Genomic DNA, 20,151 nt, shown 5'->3' with positions numbered 1-20,151 from the left:
CGTGCGTACACACCCCCCCTGCTTGCGTATACCTCCCCCCCCGGCTCCACACACAGACCCCGCTGGCTCCCCCCGCCCTGTCCCACGGAGCGCGTGTTCGCGCGTGGGCCCTGCCGCGGGGGGAGGGGGGGGAGCGCCGCCAGCTCCAGCGGGCAGGACCCCCCCCCCCCCCCGCGCGCGCCGCCAGCCCGGCAATTAAACCGGGATTCCACCCCGCGGTGACGTCAGCGGCGGCGTAGCCCCGCCCGCGGTCTATAAAGCGGCCCGCGCCCCGCCGCCGCTCGCCAGCGCTCCGGACAGCTCCCGGGTGCTGAAGCCGAGGGCGAGCTCGGCGCGGGGCGAGCTCGGCGCCAGGCCCAGCCATGCCTGCAGGGGCCGCGTGCTGCCTTTTCCTCGCCTCCGTCCTCTGGCTGAGGGCGGGCGCCCAGAGCTTCGGCCAGACGCGCTTCGTCTGCACCTCGGTGCCGGTGGATACGGACCTGTGCGCCTCCTCCCTGCCCGCCAGCGGCACGGCCGAGGAGCTGCAGAGCGCCGTCCTGCAGCTCCGGGAGACCGTGCTCCAGCAAAAGGAGACCATCATGAACCACAAAGAGACCATCCGGGAGCTGACCACCAAACTGGGCCGGTGCGAGAGCCAGAGCCTGCCGGAGACAGGCCCCAGCGAGTCCAAAGCGGCCGGGGGAGCCAGCCGCAAACTGACCGGCTCGTCCAAAAACACCATGGGGGATCTGTCCCGGGCGCCCGCTGCTGAGACCTTGAGCCAGCTTGGGCAAACTTTGCAGTCACTTAAGACAAGGCTAGAAAACCTAGAGGTACTTTTACTTTCCGTTATTCCGTATAGTTAGAGGAAAGGGCGCGGGACGATCTTACCTATGACTCCACCTCGGCCACGTCCTTAGCTCCGCGGTAACCTGTCGTGGGGCGCCGCTGTCCTGTGTGAGGGGCAAATGCAGCAAGGTAAAGCACAGCCCAAACCTGACTACGGCAGCTGTGCTCGCTTTAGTTTAATTAGGCGAGGCCGCTTGTTTGGTGCGGGCTAAATGAATGTAGCTCTCAGCTAGCGAGCGCCGGAGCCAGTCCCGGGCAAATACCGCACGGTGTTAATTTGGTTTGTAACAACCCACTTATTATCTTTGCTCCCGCAGCAGTTTAGTAGGATCAATTCGTCAGGCCAAACCAACCACCTGAAGGACATACTCCAAACTAAAATCGATGACTTGGAGAAGCAAGTTCTGTCCAGAGTGAACAGCCTGGAGGAAGGAAAGTTAAATCCAAAGAATGAGTCCGAGGAAAGGAACAAAATAGAGAGCACGTTAACTTCCCTGCACCAGAGGATCAGTGACTTGGAGAAAGGTAAAGGCTCGGACTGCAGCTGACATGGTGGGGTTTAAATGCACCATCCCTAACACAAACCCTAGCGCCGGACGGGATGAAAACATCACCCCCTCGCCCATCCTCCCGGTTACCCCCCCCATAGACGCCGGATTGAGGTTCCTCTTTCCGAACAGTGGCCCGTTTTTAAACCCCCTATCTATTGCTTTGTCCCTTGGCGGGACCTGGCGGCCGGGGGCGCGGGGTCCTGCTCTGCTCCCCGGGGTCCGGGGAGCTGTCTGTAAAGTCGGAAGCGCCCTGAGCCCGCCCTGTTGTGTCCTGGACCCTGCACATCTGCCCCAGGAAACCACGCAGCTGGCCCATTAGAAACCATTGCGCTTCCGATCCAACCGTGGCGGGCATTGGACGCGTGAGGTTCCCGCGCCCCTGCAGGGCTCTGCGCCAGGTGAGCTGGGGCGGGTTGGTGCGTGTGCGAGGCGCCCTCTGAGCAGGGTCTTCAGCAAGCTGCGGGCTTGCCCCGTCCCGGCTTGCTGCGCCTTGGGGCCCTGCCCGGAGCGTTGGTTCGGGCCGGTCCCTCTGGCTTTATGGGGAAATGGACGCGGGCTGTACTGGGGGGAGCGGGGACCCCCGTCCCCCGAGCGCGGGTCCTATGGCCCGCATGGAGCGCAGCAGCGGGCTGGCGGGGTTGGGACTGTGCCATCTTAGGCTCGTTACATAACTCGGGGGAAGGAAGATGCGGGTGATGGGGAGGAAACGAAGGGCTTGCGGAGTAGCCAAAGCCGGAGCCACTGGCGCCGCTAGCCTTGGTCCTGAACACAGGGCAGCCCCAGCCCCGCTGTCTCGCTCCAGGGCCCCGCTCCTGCTCCGCGCAGAGACCCCGCATTGCCCAGCCCCCCCCGCGGAGAGCAAACCGCTCCCCTTTCTCTCCGGGCAGGGCAGAAAGACAACCGGCCGACCGACAAGTTCCAGCTGACCTTCCCGCTGCGGACCAACTACATGTACGCCAAGGTGAAGAAGAGCCTGCCCGAGATGTACGCCTTCTCCGTGTGCATGTGGATCAAGTCCAACGCCTCGCCGGGGGTGGGGACGCCCTTCTCCTACGCGGTGCCCGGCCAGGCCAACGAGCTGGTGCTCATCGAGTGGGGCAACAACCCCATGGAGATCCTCATTAACGACAAGGTAGGCTGGACCCCCAGCCCCCGCAGAGCCCCGGGCTCTCCGCGCCGCCCCCCGCGCGTGGGGTCTCCGCCGCTCCCCTTGCACTGGTGAGAGTGACTGCCCGGGGCAGGCCGGTGCGGAGCCGGGCCCCACGAGGCCCAGGACAGACAAACCAAACCCCCTTTACCCATAGCACGGGATACGGCCTGCCCTAGCCCAAAGCTTGGGTCTCTTACAGCCGATGGAGTCCAGCGCCCCACCCAAGTCAGAGGTTGCAGAATGGGCCCGGTCCTGCGCTTCGCCATTGACCCTACTGGGAGCAGGGGCAGGTCCCAACGCGGCCCCCTCTCTCCGGACTATAGGGGTCCCTGCACCGCAGCAGACTCCGCTCAGTCCTTATTAACTCCGAGATGGGGGGAGGCTCGGGCCGATCTAGGGACCTCTCTGAGCTCGGCGGCCCCGGGGCTGCAGTAACCCCCCACCCCTTCTCTTCTCTTCCCCCCCCCCACCCCCCCAGGTCGCTAAGCTCCCGTTCGTCATTAACGATGGGAAGTGGCACCATATCTGCATCACCTGGACCACGCGGGACGGCGTGTGGGAGGCCTACCAGGACGGCACGCAGGGGGGCCACGGAGAGAACCTGGCTCCCTATCACCCCATCAAACCGCAGGGGGTCCTGGTCCTGGGCCAGGAGCAGGTAAGGTGCCGGCAGCAGGGGCCGGCTGCGCAGCCCCCTGGAACAGAAGTGGGGGGCCGCAGGGGAGGGGGCCGCAGGTCAGGGCTGGAAGACGGGGAGTGATCCAAGGGCGAGGAGGGAGATTCTCTCTCACACGCGCACCGCAGAGGAGATACACACTCTCTCTCTCTCTCTCACACACGCACACGAGATTACATTTCTCCCAGGCACAGACACGGTCCCTCCAGGGGCTGGAACTAGGGGTGCGGGGGATGCTGCAACACCCCCTGGCTTGAAGTAGTTTCCGTCAGATCCAGGGTTTACAGTTTGGTGCAAGGGCTCTCAGCTCCCCCACTGTACAAACTGTTCCAGCTCTTCTGCAGTGTCTCTCTCTCTCTCACACACACACACGGCCACACACACACACACGGCTACACACACACACTCACTGCCTGCCACCCGCACAGCCCCCTGGACGCCGGGCGCCCGGGCAGACTTTGCGGGTGGTTTGGGGCGGGGCGGGGGGGGCAGGGGCTGCTCCCCCGCTGCGAAGGCTGCGGGAACAGTGCGGCGCGGGGAGCTGCGGAAGGGGCCCGAGGAGGCGGCTGGTTCCCCCTGGGCGGGGCGGGGTGCCTGGCTCGGCGGGGGGCTCGCTCTGACGCCCGGGCCTGGGGAGAGCCAGGCTGCCCCGTGCCGGTTCCCCAGCGGGGAGCGGTGACCCGCCGCGGCTGGGCGCGGGGGCCCGGGGGCGACTCGGAGCCCGGCGCCGGCGGGCAGCAGGGGCGCGACGCCCGCTCCCGCGGGGGCCCCTGTGACCCGCGCTGTGATTTCTCCGAAGGACACCCTGGGCGGGGGGTTTGACGCCACCCAGGCCTTCGTGGGCGAGCTGGCCCATTTCAACGTCTGGGACCGGAAGCTCAGCCCCGGGGAGATCTACCACCTGGCCACGTGCAGCACCAAAGCCCCCGCCGGCAACGTCCTCGCCTGGTCGGAGACCACCATCGACGTCTACGGGGGGGCCACCAAGTGGACATTCGAAGCCTGCCGCCAGCTCAACTAGCGGCGGGTGGGCTGGAGCGCGGCCCCCCCCTCCTCCTCCCCCCGGGCATGAATTCAGGACTAAAGTCTCCCCCGCCCCGCGCCTGTCCCTGCAAAAGCAAACCCCGCCGAGCACCAGGGCACCGGCCTCGCCAGCGCGGGCGCGGCCGCTCCAAGCGCCCCGGGCAGCACCGAGCGCCGGCTGACCAGCCGGTGGGAGGGCTGGTTCCGGCGCCTTGGCCCTTTCCCTGGAGGGCGGCGCCCGCCCCCCGCTTCCAGCTCCCCCGAACCGGCTCATTTCTGTCTTGCCAACTTCCTTTGAAGCCTGCGTGCCTTGGGCGGGTGCAGCTCCCTCGCCCAGCTGTCTTCGTGCGCCTCCTCGCCAGTGGCTCTCCCGCAGCGGCTCCTTCCCGGGTGGCCAAGCGGAGGGCACGTCTACACTAGGTTGTGTGACCCGAGAACGGGGGGCCGCTGAGTTCTTGCCCCCCCACCGCTGAGCACCTTGGCAGAGGGCCAGAGCACTAGGCGGGTCTGACGTTGCTTAGGGGTGTGTGGGGCTGACTCAGGAGCCTCCGATCCCCGGTTACTTTTATTTTTTTGGGGGGGGAGGCGGCTCCTTTCGTCTTTCAGTGCCAGGGCGTGACTCCTGTCTACTTGGACTGGCTCTGCAGGAGCATCGGCGGAGGAAGAGCCTCCTCCTTCCCCCACTGGGCTAGGAAGCGGAGCCGCAAACCCGGGCAGAGCTCAGACCCCCTTTCCTCGCGGGGCAGGGGGACCTGCTTTGTTTCCAGGCGCCTCCGAGGCTCCTTCCTTCTCCAGTCTGACCCCCCTCCCCATTCAGCGTTCTTCGTCAGTAACAGCCCTGCCCCGGTGTCCAAGGAATGGGGGGTTGACGGCGGGTGGCCAGGAGAACCCCCCAGGGAGCCACGTAGGATCCTGCTCCGGCTCGGACTTGCTGAAGCCAGCGCATCCCGGGGGCCCTGCTGGGTTGCTGGCCTGTGATTTACAGTCAGCTCCGCTTAGGCCTCTTCCTCGGCCCGCAAGCGCCCGCCCCCAGGAGCCACAGACCCGACGGGCTCCGGGGGGGCTAAGAGGGAGGGGGCAAAGCAGGAGGTTCGAATCCTCTGGCCACGGCAGGGGCCCGAGTTCGGCTCAGGCGCTGGCAGGTGCCCGCTGGCAGCGGGGGCTTGAGCCTGGGCGCACAGGACGGGAAGGGATTTCCCTGCTAGAAGGGGGTAGGGGGCTGTGGGGAAAGGGACGGGGCACATCCCGCTGTGTCCCCGCTTCCTGCGGGGGTAAGTGGCCTCCGCGGTGCAGCTGCTCCCCCAAGCATCAGACGCTTCTTCCCAGACAGGGAGCCTCCGGCCGGGGCCGCGCCGGGTCTCGCTGCTCAGCGGCCACCCCTCTCCAGCCGGGCGGGAGGCGGGTTCGCTCTCGCCCGGCTCTGAGCCCAGGGGCTCTTGTCCCAGAGAGGGCGGCGCGGGGAGCTGGCTTTGGCATTGCAGGGGGTGCTCACGTCTCGGTTCCCTAGCCTCGTCTGGCCTGCTGGGGGGGGGGGGGGGGGCTGCAGACTGGGGGCGGGGAGGGGGGAGGGTTGCCCGAGCGCTGTTCATGCTCTAGGATGGCCTGGGGGGCACGTTCCCAGCCGGAGGGTGGCCGAGGAGGCAGCGTTACCTTCAGCACCCCGGCTCCTCCCGGCGCTGTCCCTTGAGCACCGCGGCTGCCTCCATCCAGAGCTCGGGCTCCCTGGGAGCTGCCAGGCAGCACCAGGCTGCCCCGGCCCTTTCCTTCCTTGGGCGCCCCTAATTCCCGACCACTTTAAAGAAGGGAGAGAGGACGAAGATCCCCCATCGAGCTCATGCCTCCGTGCCCCTGCTCTTCCCTGGGGCACTGACTGAACCCTGCCTCTCTCAGGTAACGTCCTTTTATAAAATACAAAGCGCTGCAGAAGCAGAGAGTGTCTGGTTTGCCTAGCACACAGGCAGCCGGAGTGTGACAGCTGTCAAATAGCCTTTACCGTCCCTTGAAAGTTTAGCTACCCTTTCAGTCTTCAGCCTTTCCGCTTTTGATAACACGGGATATTCTTTATCTTATTGTAAAAGGAAGTTTATTACCAATAAAAGGTATTTTTATGAAGGAGAAAAAATAAAATAATATAAAATTAACTGATCGTCCCTGAAAAATACTTTAAGACTGGGGGGGGGGGGGAATGATAGAGAAGCTTATTTTGAAATAATAGATACATTTTTGTATGGTTTCCTTTTAAAACTCCTGGTCTGCAGGAGATCACCCCTAGCCCCCTTCTGAACCCCATCTTCAGTGGTAGGTTGGGGCGAGGCAGAGAGAATTCACGCCAGGCTGAACCAGCCCTTATGACAAACGCCAAAGATGTGGCAAATCAAGATGCCACCTGGACGGACATGGACCAGGCCCTTCAAGGTTGATGCTGCGCTCCAGGGCTGATCCTCGTCAAGCCCTGAGAGAGCTGGGCACATGACCAGCCATTTTCAAACACAGCATTTCCCTGCAGAGACATCACCATCCACCCAACAAATCAAAAAGAACAGGAGGACTTGTGGCACCTTAGAGACGAACACATTTATGTGGGTATAAGCTTTTGTGAGCTACAGCTCACTTCATCAGATGCACGCAGTGGAAGTGAGCTGTAGCTCACAAAAGCTTACACTCAAATAAATGTGTTAGTCTCTAAGGTGCCACAAGTCCTCCTGTTCTTTTTGCGGATACAGACTAACCCGGCTGCTCCTCTGAAACCAGACAAATCAAGTTACCTTGATACTAAAATGTGGCTCAGGGCAGCATATTTTAACTGTGCTCTTAAAACCCCCCAAACATTGTAAGCTCAGTTCGTTGAGCTATTTCCTGGAATCTGTTGGCTTGCTGAAACACAATTTGCTGAGGGGAAAAATAAATCCGCAGTCGCAGTTGCATCTGATTTGCTAAAAGGGGTGATATGGATTTGATGTATATACTGTACAGAATGGTGGAAAATAAATATATCTTAATTTGTCATTATTTTGCTAACCAAAGCTGTAAATTTTTCCTATGACTTGCTATCTGCCTTTTGGGTTTGAAAGGGTTAAAATATATCACACAGCCACAATCTACAGCCGCAGTTCAGGAAATGCACTGTTTCTACTGGTATTCATGCTTTTTCATTTTATTGCTGAGATTACATGAATTGTTGAGTTTATTTTTACACAATAAAGAGTGAAGAAAGACACTGGGCTCTCTTTCAAATGTTCTGTGGACTTTCCTGACTAGCCACTGGCCAGGTTTCTTACTGGGGTGACGGGCAGGGCTGGCTTGTTATTTTAGAGGAATTTCTGTCCAGGGCTCCTTGAAGCCTAAGCTAACCTGAGATTTAAACTCCCTCCCTGCTGCCAGGCCTGTCCACTAAGATCAAATAGTACAGGCCACATCTGACCTTTTCTTATACCTTAGCTTTCACAAGTGGTTCAACACTTAGAGCATTGCATCAGTGAGCCCCAGGAAACAAGTCACCTGAGTGTGGGGAAAAGGGACTGGAGAGAACAGTGGGGTGGGCTAGACCACATAAAAGTCATTCAGAAACTTTTGTTAGAATTGAATCTGAAGAAGCCCAGTCACAAAAAAAAAACCCACCCTCCTATAAGATACAGAGCATTCACAGTAAAAGTCCCGTTGCATCTTATACCATTAGTTCATGATGCTACATGTATGTTTTGTACAGCGAAATGTATAAATGGTATGTTCCTATATTAAATGCCTGTAACACTGGATCTGTGTGTCACCCTTCATGCTCAAGCGATCACAAGGCCTTTCATGCTCTTGGGGATGCAGTGCTAATTTTTTAAAAAAGGCTCCAGAGGCATCCTTGCAGTTGCAGACCAGCAAGCCTGACTTCAATATCAGACAAATTGGTTGAAATTATAGTAAAGAACAGAAGTATCAGACAGACAGATGAACATGATGCATTGGGGAAGAGTCAACACAGCTTTTGTAAAAGGAAAAAAAAACACCCCCCACCAGTCTATTAGAATTCTTTGGGAGAGTCAACAAGCAGGTGGACAAAGGTGAGCCAGCTGATACAGCATACTTGGCCTTTCAGAAGCCTTTGACACCAAACCTTCTTAGCAAACTAATCAGTCAAGGGACAAGAGGGAAAGTCATCTCATGGATACGTAACTGGTTAAAAGATGGGAAACAAAGGGTAGGAACCAATGGTCAGTTTTCAGAATGGAGAGATATAAATAGCAGGGACCCCCAGGGGTCTGTACTGGGCCCCAGTACTGTTAAACATATTCATAAATAATCTGGAAAAAGGAGTAAACAGTGAGGTAGCAAAGTTTGAAGATGATACATAATTACTCAAGATGCTTAAGTCCAAAGCTGACTGTGAAGAGTTTCATAGATTCATAGATACTAAGGTCAGAAGGGACCATTATGATCATCTAGTCTGACCTCCTGCACAATGCAGGCCACAGAATCTCACCCACCCACTCCTGCGAAAAGCCTCTCACCTATGTCTGAGCTATTGAAGTCCTCAAATTGTGGTTTAAAGACTTCAAGGAGCAGAGAATCCTCCAGCAAGTGACCCGCGCCCCTTGCTACAGAGGAAGGCGAAAAACCTCCAGGGCCTCTTCCAATCTGCCCTGGAGGAAAATTCCTTCCTGACCCCAAATATGGCGATCAGCCAAACCCTGAGGATTTGGGCAAGATTCACCAGCCAGATACCCAGGAAAGAATTCTCTGTAGTAACTCAGATCCCACCCCATCTAACATCCCATCACAGGCCATTGGGTTACAAAGAGATCTCGCTAAACTGGGTGACTAGGCAACAAAATGGCAGATGACATTCTGTGTTGATAAGTGCAAAGTAGTGCCCATGGAAAAAACACATTCCCAACTATACAAATGATGGGATCTAAATTATTGTTTATCACTCAAGAACAATATCTTGGAGTCGTCATGAGCAGATCTTTTCAAAGAACTATCCAATGTGCAGCAGCAGTCAAAAAAGCCAAAAGAATGTTGGGAACCATTAGGAAAGAGATAGCTAGTAAGACAGAAAATATCACAATGCCATTACATAAATCTCTGGTGTGCCCACACTTTAAATACTATACACAGTTCCGGTCACCCCATCTCAAAAATGAATATTAGAACTGGAGAAGGTGAACAAAATTGATTAGAGGTATGGAACAGCTCCCATATGAGGAGAGATTAACATTATTTTCTCCACACTACTTATGATTTTATAAACTTCTGTCATATCCCCCTTAGTTTTCTCTTTTCAAGGCTGAACAGTCCCAATCTGGTTATTTACCCTTCACATAACACAAGAACCAGGGGTCACCAAATTAAATTAACAGGCAGCAGATTTAAAACAAATATAAGGAAGTAAGTCTTCATGGAACGCCCAGTCACCCTGTGGAACTCATTGCCAGGGGATGTTGTAAAGTCCAAAAGTATAACAGGGTTAAAAAAACAATTAGATAAGTTTATGGAGGATAGGTCCATCAATGGCTATTAGCCAAGATGGTCAGGGGTGTAACCTCATGCTCCGGGTGTCCCTAAACCTCTGACTGCCAGAAGCTGGGACTGGACAATAGATCCCTCAATAATTGCCCTATTCTGTTCATTCCTTCTGAAGCATCGGCCATTGTTGGAGGACAGGATACGGAGTTAGATGTATTATTCATCTGACCCAGTATAGCCATTCTTATTGTCTGTGTTGGCAAATGTAGAAGCCATGGTGTGCTCACCTATTGGTGCCTGGGACATTAGACTCTGTTTTAGTGAGGAATGGGATTTTGGCCAAAACAAGTGGGTTATCCCAACACTTCTCAATGGGCCCTGGAAGCTCTAAATTCCACATGCTCAGACGGTAGAGATGGGCAGAAGGGACCGAGGTGAAACATCTTCTCTGAAGCTGTACACGAGAGTAGGAGAGAGTTCCATTCTTTCAAATCTTTCTCCATGTCAGGCAACAATGTCATGGTGCAAAGCCATAGAAATTTTCCTCTGGGTTTTACTCACCAAGAGTAAGATTCATGTTAAAAGTTGAACCTCCTCCATGTCCCCTGACTGGACTGACCTATCTGTGATTGGGAACATGGTGACAGACCACATATTGTCATGTCTGATGGCTGTTAGCTTCCCGCAGGGCCATCATTGTTTCTCAGCACTCACCTGGTCCCAGTCAACATAGGATCTGAGTGTCTCCCAAAAGTAAAAAGAATAAAATATCTTCCTTCCTTCCCTGCCGGCAAGAGCCAGGTTTGGTGCGTATTTGTTTGCTCATTAAAATATGGGTTATGAATGCGAGAGTGACAGTGCATCACCACTGAGGGAAAGCTTGAGGTGGATTTTGTATTTGGCTCCGAGGGCAGAGATGACCATTCTCATTTCTTTTGTCAATGAACACTGGCAGCAGTGATGTGCGTATTGCATGCAATGTCACTGACAAAGTTTTGCCCATCAAAAGGCAGGTTATATTTTTGGTAGATAATTGCTAGAAATATCCACTGGTTACTAGATCTGTCGATTAATTGCAGTTAACTCACATGATTAACTAAAAAAAAATGAATGGTGATTAACACACTGTTAAACAATAGAATACCAATTGAAATTTATTAAATGTTTTGGATGTTTTTCTACATTTTTCAGATATATTGATTTCTATTACAACACAAAATACGAAGAGTACAGTGCTCACTTTATTTTTATTACAAATATTTGCTCTGTAAAAATGATAAACAAAAGAAATAGTATTTTTCAATTCACCTTGCACAAGTACTGAAGTGCAATCTCTTTGTCCTGAAAGTATAACTTACAAATGTAGATTTTTTGTTACATAACTGCACTCAAAAACAATGTAAAACTTTAGAGCCTTCAAGTCCACTCAGTCCTACTTCTTGTTTGGCCAGTTGCTCAGACAAACAAGTCTGGTTACAATATGCAGCCAAATTGTCCAGTCCTCTGGAATACTGGTTGACGCATTAAGGGACATATGAATCTTTAGTGCATCTGGCATGTAATTATCTTGCAATGCTGGTTACAACAATGACATGCAAATGCCTGTTCTCACTTTCAGGTGACATTGTAAACAAGAAGCGGGGCAGCTTTATCTCCTGCAAATTGTAACCAAACTTGCTTGTCTGAGTGATTGGCTGAAGAAGAAGTAGGACTGAGTGGACTTGTAGGCTCTAAAGTTTTATATTGTTTTTGTTTGTAAATGCAGGGGGTTTTTTGTACATAATTCCACATTTGTAAGTTACACTTTCATGATAGAGAGATTGCACTACAGTACTTGTATGAGGTGAATTGAAAAATACTATTTCTTTTATTTTTACAGTGCAAATATTTAATCAAAAATATAAAGTGAGCACTGTACACTTTGTATTCTGTGTTGTAATTGAAATCAATAGATTTGAAAATGTAGAAATCATCCAAAACTATTCAAATAAATGGTATTCTATTATGGTTTAACAGTGCAATTAATCACAATTAATTTTTTTAATTGCTTGACAGCCCTACTGGTTACATATCCACCTTACAATGGACTCTCTGATGAAGTGAGCTGTAGCTCACGAAAGCTCATGCTCAAATAAATTGGTTCGTCTCTAAGGTGCCACAAGTCCTCCTTTTCTTCTCTGGATAAGTTGCTTTTAACATGTAGATTCTTAAAAACCAAGAACTGTTTACTGGCTACAGCTGGGCCTCAGAAGCGTCTGCAATTCCAAGCCCATTCCTCTCCAGCTGTGAAGGAAAACCTGAGAAACATCTCTCCTGAGTCGCAGTACTAGCCAGTGCTCTACATTACCATTGGAGAGACCAGAACTTCTCTTCTGTTCAGTCAGGGGCTATGCGCGCTTTGGCTGAACACCCGCAGCTCCTGCTGGAGACGAGCCTCGTATTGGTCAGCAGGAAGCGCTCTGGCTGAGTGAGGAGTGGCAGCAGTGTAAGGCAGTCCCAGCCAGACCTCAGCCGGAATGGAGGGAGAAAGAAGATTTCAAAGCTAGGGCAAAGGTGCGAGTGCCCAATCTGAATGTCCTAACAATCCCCAGCTCAGTAAGACAGGAACAAAAGCAAAGGTGGGGGCATGAGTGAGGGAAAGGCAGGTCAGGTAGCAAGATATAGGGTCCCAGAGTTTGGTAGCAAGATCATAGTCCCAAGTTTCTCTGGTGCTGCAGAGCACCCTGGGGCACTGCCGAGCTGCAGCCTGCTCCATCCCAGGTGGCAGGGTTTGGGAAAAGCTGTATCCACAGCCACTTTACAGGCTCTGCGAAGGACATCCCTAAACATTTAGCTTCCCTCTCCCTCATGTCCTTCTGCCTTCTGGTTGTCAGGGAAACCTTTGGAAAGGGCTCTCATCCATCCAGAGCATGTGAACCTGCCATAAAAGCCTTTTCTCCCCAGGAAGGTTTGATACCTTGATCTACCCTGTTCCTTCTAGGATTGTGTCAAATAAAAAAAAAATAAAAATCCTTGAAGCAGGGGGAGGGTGCCTCAAACTGGATTGCTGGCTTGATTTTGTTCTAGGGGAACCAGAGTATATGTCTAGCCTGAGGATTATTCTACAAGAGGCAATAAAGGCCTGAAGCATGAGCAGCCAGCCATGGCTGGAACAGATGCAGATGCTAGCATTTGGTACCCTGGGCAGGGAATGGGTAGCCTTAAGAATCCTCCAGCGGCAAAGGTACGGCAATACAGTATATCAAACCTGTTTCAGGGTAATTTGCTCAGCCCCCAGGGGACAAGCAGGAAGTGAGACACGTCACTCAATAGTGACTTTTCCAGTTGATTAAAGAGATGGTGCTGAGGGTTTGTCCGTGGAGTCTCACCCAAGACTCCTTGAGCAGGAGGCCGGGGACTAATGCGGGGCAAGGAGTTACAGCCTGGAAATGACAGGGATCCAGGAAGGAAGCAGAGGATGCAGAAGGGACAGAGGAGAGAAAAAACAGCCTGGGGCACATGGATTCCCAGTCCCCATCTTTGTTGTGTCCTGCTTATTCTGGGCACATCCCGAGTTCCTCAGGTTCTCCCTAGATTTTGGGGCAATTTACATGAGCACCCTCAAAGTCCAGTGAAAGGGCCTGGCATTGTACAGGGAGCCACTGTCATGTCAGGACATCTGAGATCATATGCACACTCCCCCCATTATGATAGATGTGTTAACGATCTATGGGGCTGGTCTGAGGTTGCAGAACAAAATGTACCCAGGAACTAAGAGCCATCACAAACCTCAGCACCTTCCACTCCACAGGCAAGGCTCATTTCTTTGACCTTGCTTTCTCTAACATAGACACACAGCAACTGGTATATTTAAATCCCCCACACACACACACCAAAACAAGACACTCCACAGGCCTCTCCCCCTTTGGGAGAGGAGGAGAGAACAAATACCCCGTGACAGAGCTTTAGTCACATTGCTAACACACTGCTTGAAGGTCTTCAGATACTACAATGAGGAGTGTGGTGTAAGAACACACGTAGATTGATATCCCAGGATACCAACATCCTCTCCTCCAATGTCACATGCCCGACAATTCAATGCTTGCTAACGTACATTTCATACCTTTTATTAAAAAAAAAATGTATATATATATATAGACCTGCTCCAAGGACAGGCTGCTCAATCTCATTATTAGTGGAAACACTTTACATCTTTGCAAAGGAAATGCTATTCTTATTTAGCAGAATCCGTGGCTAATTCTGTCCTGTGATCAGAGTCACTCATGCATCCGATGAAGTGAGCTGTAGCTCACGAAAGCTTATGCTCAAATAAATTGGTTAGTTTCTAAGGTGCCACAAGTCTCCTTTTCTTCTCCCCAAGACACTCCCTGGTTCTCAGAGCAAAGACTTTCCAAGGGAAACATCATACTAGTTGCACTCAAATGTTTCAGCTGCTGGGGTATAAACCTACCGAGTCTGTGCCCACCCTCCCTTCCGGAGAAGGAAAACGATACCGGCAGCTGCCCGTTTATATGGCACTACAATTTAAAAGTAATAAAAATATACACACAGAGGCACCTCTCACCAGCAGCGGGAAAATGCGGCTCTGATTAAAATGACCATGTCCCGCCCGCCATGGAACAGCAGGCAGCGCTGTGGGTCAGGGTTAAAGGCTGTGTGTGGATGTAGCATAAGGGGGGGCGGGAGGACTGTAGTGCAGGTCAGGGTCAAAGCGAATTGGTACAGCTGAAAGTGGGAGAGAAGCCCGGGACCAGCAGGGGTGAAGCAGGGCAGGAGTGAGGTGCATTGGCCCAGCTGTTGGAGGATGCATGGCACCCGCTCACACCATGTCTAGTCCTCATGCACACACTCTCACACCCTTGCTTTAATAGACATGGAAACGCACCTAGCACAGTAGATTCCTGATCTTAGTGGGGGCTGTTGGGCCCTACCACTGTATAGATATTAAATAATGATGTCCCTGAAATAAAGGGGACGTTTCCTACAGCTGCGAGAGCCCTTGGAGAGCATCACAGGATGCAAAGGGTGATTTTACCTCTGGCATCTTCTGCCCTCCCTATGGCTCTGCCGAGTTACCTCCAGAAGAGAGTTCGACTCACACCATAGAGAAAACAAATGCCAGCACCATGGCCACACTTTATGGAGATCAGCATGTAAATCAGACTGGGGAAGCTTCAGCAGGACTACAGCTGCACAATCAGCGTGGAGCAATAGCTCAAGAGAAACTGTTTAACGACGGCTTTAGCCCACCACAGGAAGATCTGCCTAGGGAAAAGGGCCTACTGTCTGCCAGCAGATACGGCTACTTCCCAGTCTCCCAGCTGCTGGAGGCTGCAGAGCCCTGCGCAGACTAATGGGCTGTAGCCCAGCCCCCGCGCAGCAGGCTTGTGTGCATGGGAGCAACAACCAGGCTGCTCTCCACAGCAGACTGCATTGTGGGGGTCAGACCATTCTCCCCTTCCCCCCCCCCCCCGGCTAGTTGCATGAAGGCTCCCGGTAACGGTAACACAGAACTTGGCAAAAGGAGTTGAGTGGCATGCAGCAAGAAAGAGATGGTTGAGTCCTGGCTTCTCTCTGTTCCTCTTGTATGCTTCTGCCTGCTTCTCACTTGCTTGGGCCTCTCTAACCTGCCGGGCTTTCGGTGTAGGGGGCTGTCCATGGAAAAGCTGCTGCTGCTGTGCCCCCTAACACAATGGAAGGGAAAGAACTCCACCATCCTCCCCGTCCCCCCGGAGCCGAAAAGAACCTCAGCTTCCTGGCTATACCTCGGTGGCTGTGGAAGCGCCCATCCTCTCCATTGGCAGATGACACCACAGCTGCTTGTCTCCTGGCTCTCTCAAGCCAGCCTCTGAATTCAGCGAAGAGAGACACGTGCCTCTGCCCATGAACACACTCAGCAGACAGATGCCATCATGCCCTCCACAAGCGCTTTCTCGGGCACCTAGGATTTCTCTGCTACCTCCTGTGGCCAGGTGGCAGTGAGCTAAACTGCAGCATGGGAGACACCCAGCTGGAGATCCAATGGCCAGGAGTCCGGGGGGCAGAGGGGAAGCAGAGTCAGAGGAGAATAGTCCTGAGGGACATGTTTGTCAGAGATGCCCAAGGGCCATGTGAGAAAGGACAGCAAGGTAAGTGACCCCAGGGCTCCACGATTCTTGTAGCAGCCCTACAAACAGCCCTGTCACTGGACTTGAACCCCATCTTTTCTGGGCAGTTGTATCACTTTACCAGGTTGCACTAGCCAGTGCTCTCCACCTGCCACCAGGTGTGTGACCTTCAACTCCACGTACACCTGGGGCTGCCCCAGTCTCCACTCACAGTTAGGTGGAGACTGGAGTAGCCCCAGCACCAGGGCATTTAAGTGAAGACCTCTCCAGGGGAGGTGGACGCCAGTCGTACTTTGATATGGAAGGGGAGCATCAGTCCTGATTCCTGCCTATTGCTTGGAAGACACTGCCCCAGCCTTCAAGATTACTCTCGACTCCAGGAGATGGCCCTGCCTACGTGATGCTGGGTGACTGCCAGGCCAAATAGCCATTCCCGAGGGAAACAAACAAGGGAGGAGGTTACCCTTGCCGATGCCAAGTGCATTAAATCCAGGAGCCCTTAAGAGTGAGGGAGCAGATGGAGAGCTCAGGCTGAGTGAGGACAGGACCTATGCCCTGGGGAGTGTTCTTAAGGGTAGTGTCTGACTCAGATTTGCAGCCCTGATCTGCTGCCTTCTTGGCAACACATGGGGGGAAAAAAAAAAACCCACACATTCCGCCCTCCACGGTGGGCTCTATCATTCAAGGGACATTCCCCCCCCACACGAGGTTGGCTCTATGATTAGAGGGACATTCCCCACCCCAACCCCCACAGCTGGTTCTATCATTAGAGGGAAAGACTAGGAGATATTTTTATTATCTGTATTTATGGCAAGTTCCCCCAAAAGCCCATAAAACAAGAGAGGCAGATACTGGACCCACCATCTGGAGTCCCAGCTCCACAGCCCTGACAACTGAAGCTGCCTTACCAGGCAGGGAACAAAGACCCAGGCTCCCACCTGTCCCGGGGGTAGGAGCGTGTGTGTGTTGGAAGCTGAGTTCCACTCATTACTGGTGCCTTCTGGAACGTAAGTTTCTGAAATGTCTCTCAGCATTATTTGCAGCGTTACTGCACCTGTGTGAGATCCAGGATACAAGACACAAGGGAGGTGAGGTCACGTCTTTTAGGGGACCACCTTCTGGCCATGGAAAGGACAAAACTTCCTTCACAGAGCTCTTCCTGAGGTCACAGCATTGGTGTTATTTACACAACACCAGAGGCAGGCGAGGTGTTTCATAATGCAGAGTCAGATTAATTGGTATAACGTGCACCATATGCTGTAAAGCAGGGTGCTCAGAGCCCGTGGCGTGACGGGATCTGTATTAAATATACATGCAGCCCACGGTAGGGAGCCTGTGTGTGGCTGGCTACATTTCCCCAGGGGCAGTTATTGGTGTGAATAGGTTCTTGCTCTCTCCGGTACAGGGAGGGGTGGCTGCTGCAGAGAAAAGCAGGAGCAGTTTACTATACACATCTGCTGAGATGGCTTTGTCTTGATTTTGCCAAAGGCGCGTCACAGTGACGGGGGAGTTAAGCACCTCGTTCCCCTCAGCTCAGCTCCTAAATGACCTGCCCTGGGAGCCTGGGGTGCTAGCGTGACGTCATCCTTCCCAGCTCCCAAGCAAAAGCCCCCGAGCACCGCAGCTTCCAGCAGACATGAGGCAGTGACGCCTCAGACTCCAACCTGTGTAGCCTGGAAACAGACATGCCCGTGCTGTCACCAGCACTGAGTGTGCGTCTCGGCATCCTCTGGTTCCCACTCTCTCGGCAACGAGCCAGGAACTACAAACTCAGTGAGTGCTGGGCACTGCCAGCACCTCCACTTGCTGGGACTAATTGCCTGGGACATGCCTGACGTCACCGCAGGGCTCCCAGACCCCCCAAGGACTCCATCCAGGGACTAATTACCAAGCTAGTGAGCATGGAAGAGGAGCAGGTGGGAGGGAGAGCTGGGCGGGGGGCAGGGAGACAGGAGAACATCACTAATGGCAGAGAGAGAGAGAGAGAGAGAGTGTGCCCGGGGTCACTAAAAAGATGCCACTCTGGTTTCCCTGGTCAAGACACGCAGGGCAGGGTGGTGGAACCAGGCTGTATCTGTGAGGAGCTGGAAGGTTTCTTTCCCCACCCTGAATTGCAGGGCTGGAGACTGGTGGCAAGTGAGGCTTAGCTCCATTTGGAACAGCAAAATGGGCCATTGCCCTGCACCTTGGGCAGACTTGGATTCAAGTGTGTAAAATGCTACCAGAGCAGATCCATTGTGTGCTGCACTCACCTTGCACGAGCTGCTGGGCAGAGAGCTTGGCACCAGCCTGGGACCATCACATCCTGAGTCAGCCTACACAGAGGTGTATTTCAACTGACCCACCCAAAGAGCACCCCTTCCCCCTCCTATCCGTCTAGGGCTAGAAAGGTGCCCATCACCCTGGCATCCAGCCGCCTTCTTCAAAGCTGTATCTCAGCAGCAAGATAAAGAGGATCTAGCTCCTAGGACAAAGTAGACCTGAACCCAAAGCCCTGGAGTGGCAGGCCTCTCTCCTGAGGAGCAGCGGCAGCTCGTTAACACGCGCCATGCAGAGAAATTAGGTCAGTAGAAGCAACCGCGAGAGGAAGAGAGAGGAGGAGCTGGAGTCTCTTTCTGCTCTGAAAACCCCAGTGCAGGTCTTTTTGGGGATTTTCTGGCAGGTGAGTCACTGGAAACTACAAAAAGAACAGGAGTACTTGTGGCACCTTAGAGACTAAAATTTATTTGAGCATAAGCTTTCATGAGCTAAAACCCACTTCATCGGATGCACGCAGTGGAAAATACAGTAGGAAGATTTTATATACACAGAGAACATGAAACAGTGGGTGTTACCAGACACACTATAACTGGAAACCATGTCCTTTTAGTGACCCAGATTCCTCATTTTAATTAGGCTCTGACTGCCTGCAGGATGTATTCAAATATGCGCCGGTCTCCTCAAATCTAAACAAGGGCAGGCACCTCTGGCCAGGCAGCAGCAGAGACTGGCCAAGTGCCGGGTGGTTGAGTCCAGTATAACCATTGCCCATCCCTGCCTCTCCCTGCAGGAAGGCTGACCGGAGCTTGCTTTCCACTAGCACTGCACTGGGCTGCTCCCTCCTCCTCATGCTGGACATGCCCTGCTTGTCCCCAGTGTGGTCCCTGCTTTCTAGCTCTGGACGCCTCCAGGTGGGATGGAAGGATGAGATTCTCTTGGTCTCTTCCCCGCTTAGCCACATCTTGCCAACAGACGCTCCCTCTTTCAGCGGGAGAGAGGAAAGAAAAGCCCGGCAGCCTGGGACCAGGCAGGGAGGACATTTGCCTCCAGGCTCTGAGTGCCACATGGCCACTGGTACCAGACCAGGCTGTGCCCCTCAGGAGTGGGCAGATTCATCTCTGGCTCGCTGGAAGCCTGCCAATAGCTGGGACCGACTCTGATCTGGACGGCGCCAGCGTAAGCCAGGAGCAATTTATTCCAGTTAGTGGGGTGCCAGCAGAGTTAGACCAGCGTGAGGTCCAGGGTGTGGGGAAGAGCCTCACTGGGGCAGTAGTTGTTGCTGCTGTCCGGCACCCTTGGCAGCCCCACGCGCTCTAGCCAGGCCCCTGCAGTAGACTTTCCTGGGCAGGGTAGATCCCATTCATGCTGGGAAGGGGATTAGGTTGTTTGCAGGCACCACAGGCCAGACGCTAAAGCCAAGGGAATTCCTAGTGGGTGAACAACAGACAAGAGGCCCAGACTTGTTTTCCAACATGAACGGGTCAGAAGTCACACTCTGATGAAGTGAGCTGTAGCCCATGAAAGCTTACGCTCAAATAAATGTGTTAGTCTCCAAGGTGCCACGAGTCCTACTGTTCTTTTTGCGAATACAGACTAACCCGGCTGCTACTCTGAAACAAGTCACACTCTGTGCAGCTCTGGAGAAAAGCCAGTGTGCAGACAGCGCTGCCCCCGTGCAGGCCAAAGCAGAATAAGGGACATGAGCGGTCGATTCTGTGCTGGAGGTCAGGGAGCACTGTTGTCCTGCATTTGCACAGAGCGACTGAAACGTGGACCAGCATGCGCTCCACACTGAAAGCTAGCTCAGGCAGCTAACTGACAGCAGAGGCTGCTCAGACCCGCTCTCTCCATCCTCCCAAGCTATGGGTTGGGCTTGGGCTTCTCTCCTGGGTACATATTTTCAGGCTGTAGAGTTTTGCTCTGCACATCTGTGTTCACTGTGGCACAGGAAGGACGCACAAGGGAAAGGCACAGGAATGGGGGGACCTGCCCCCTTAGAAAATCCCCACCAGGCATGAGATGCTGTTTTTAGGGTTAAACCCAACAGAACTGGCCTTCAACCCCTCGCCCCCAAAATACAAGCCTGAGGGGTCAGAGTTACAC

At 53.6% G+C, this 20,151-nt stretch overlaps 1 protein-coding gene across 2 annotated transcripts; it reads left to right on the top strand.

Moving 5' to 3' along the window:
* The first annotated feature begins 269 nt into the window (after positions 1-269).
* On the top strand, positions 270-5,755 carry NPTX1 (neuronal pentraxin 1). 2 transcript variants are annotated; one of them, XM_048818887.2, is made up of 5 exons: positions 270-812; positions 1,149-1,353; positions 2,267-2,511; positions 3,008-3,187; positions 4,005-5,755. In XM_048818887.2, the coding sequence occupies exons 1-5, from the start codon at positions 363-365 to the stop codon at positions 4,224-4,226; spliced, it is 1,302 nt and encodes a 433-aa protein (XP_048674844.1). In that variant the 5' UTR covers positions 270-362; the 3' UTR covers positions 4,227-5,755. The 2 variants fall into 2 exon arrangements, with proteins under 2 accessions (XP_048674844.1, XP_048674843.1); XM_048818886.2 differs by having other exon boundaries at positions 271-812; positions 1,146-1,353.
* The last annotated feature ends 14,396 nt before the right edge of the window (positions 5,756-20,151 follow it).

This window comes from Caretta caretta, chromosome 14 (assembly GCF_965140235.1).
Source record: "Caretta caretta isolate rCarCar2 chromosome 14, rCarCar1.hap1, whole genome shotgun sequence".
NCBI classification, from domain to species: Eukaryota; Metazoa; Chordata; order Testudines; family Cheloniidae; genus Caretta; species Caretta caretta.
The sequence above is the reverse complement of the archived record's forward strand: the minus strand, read 5'-3'. Positions and strand labels throughout refer to the sequence as shown.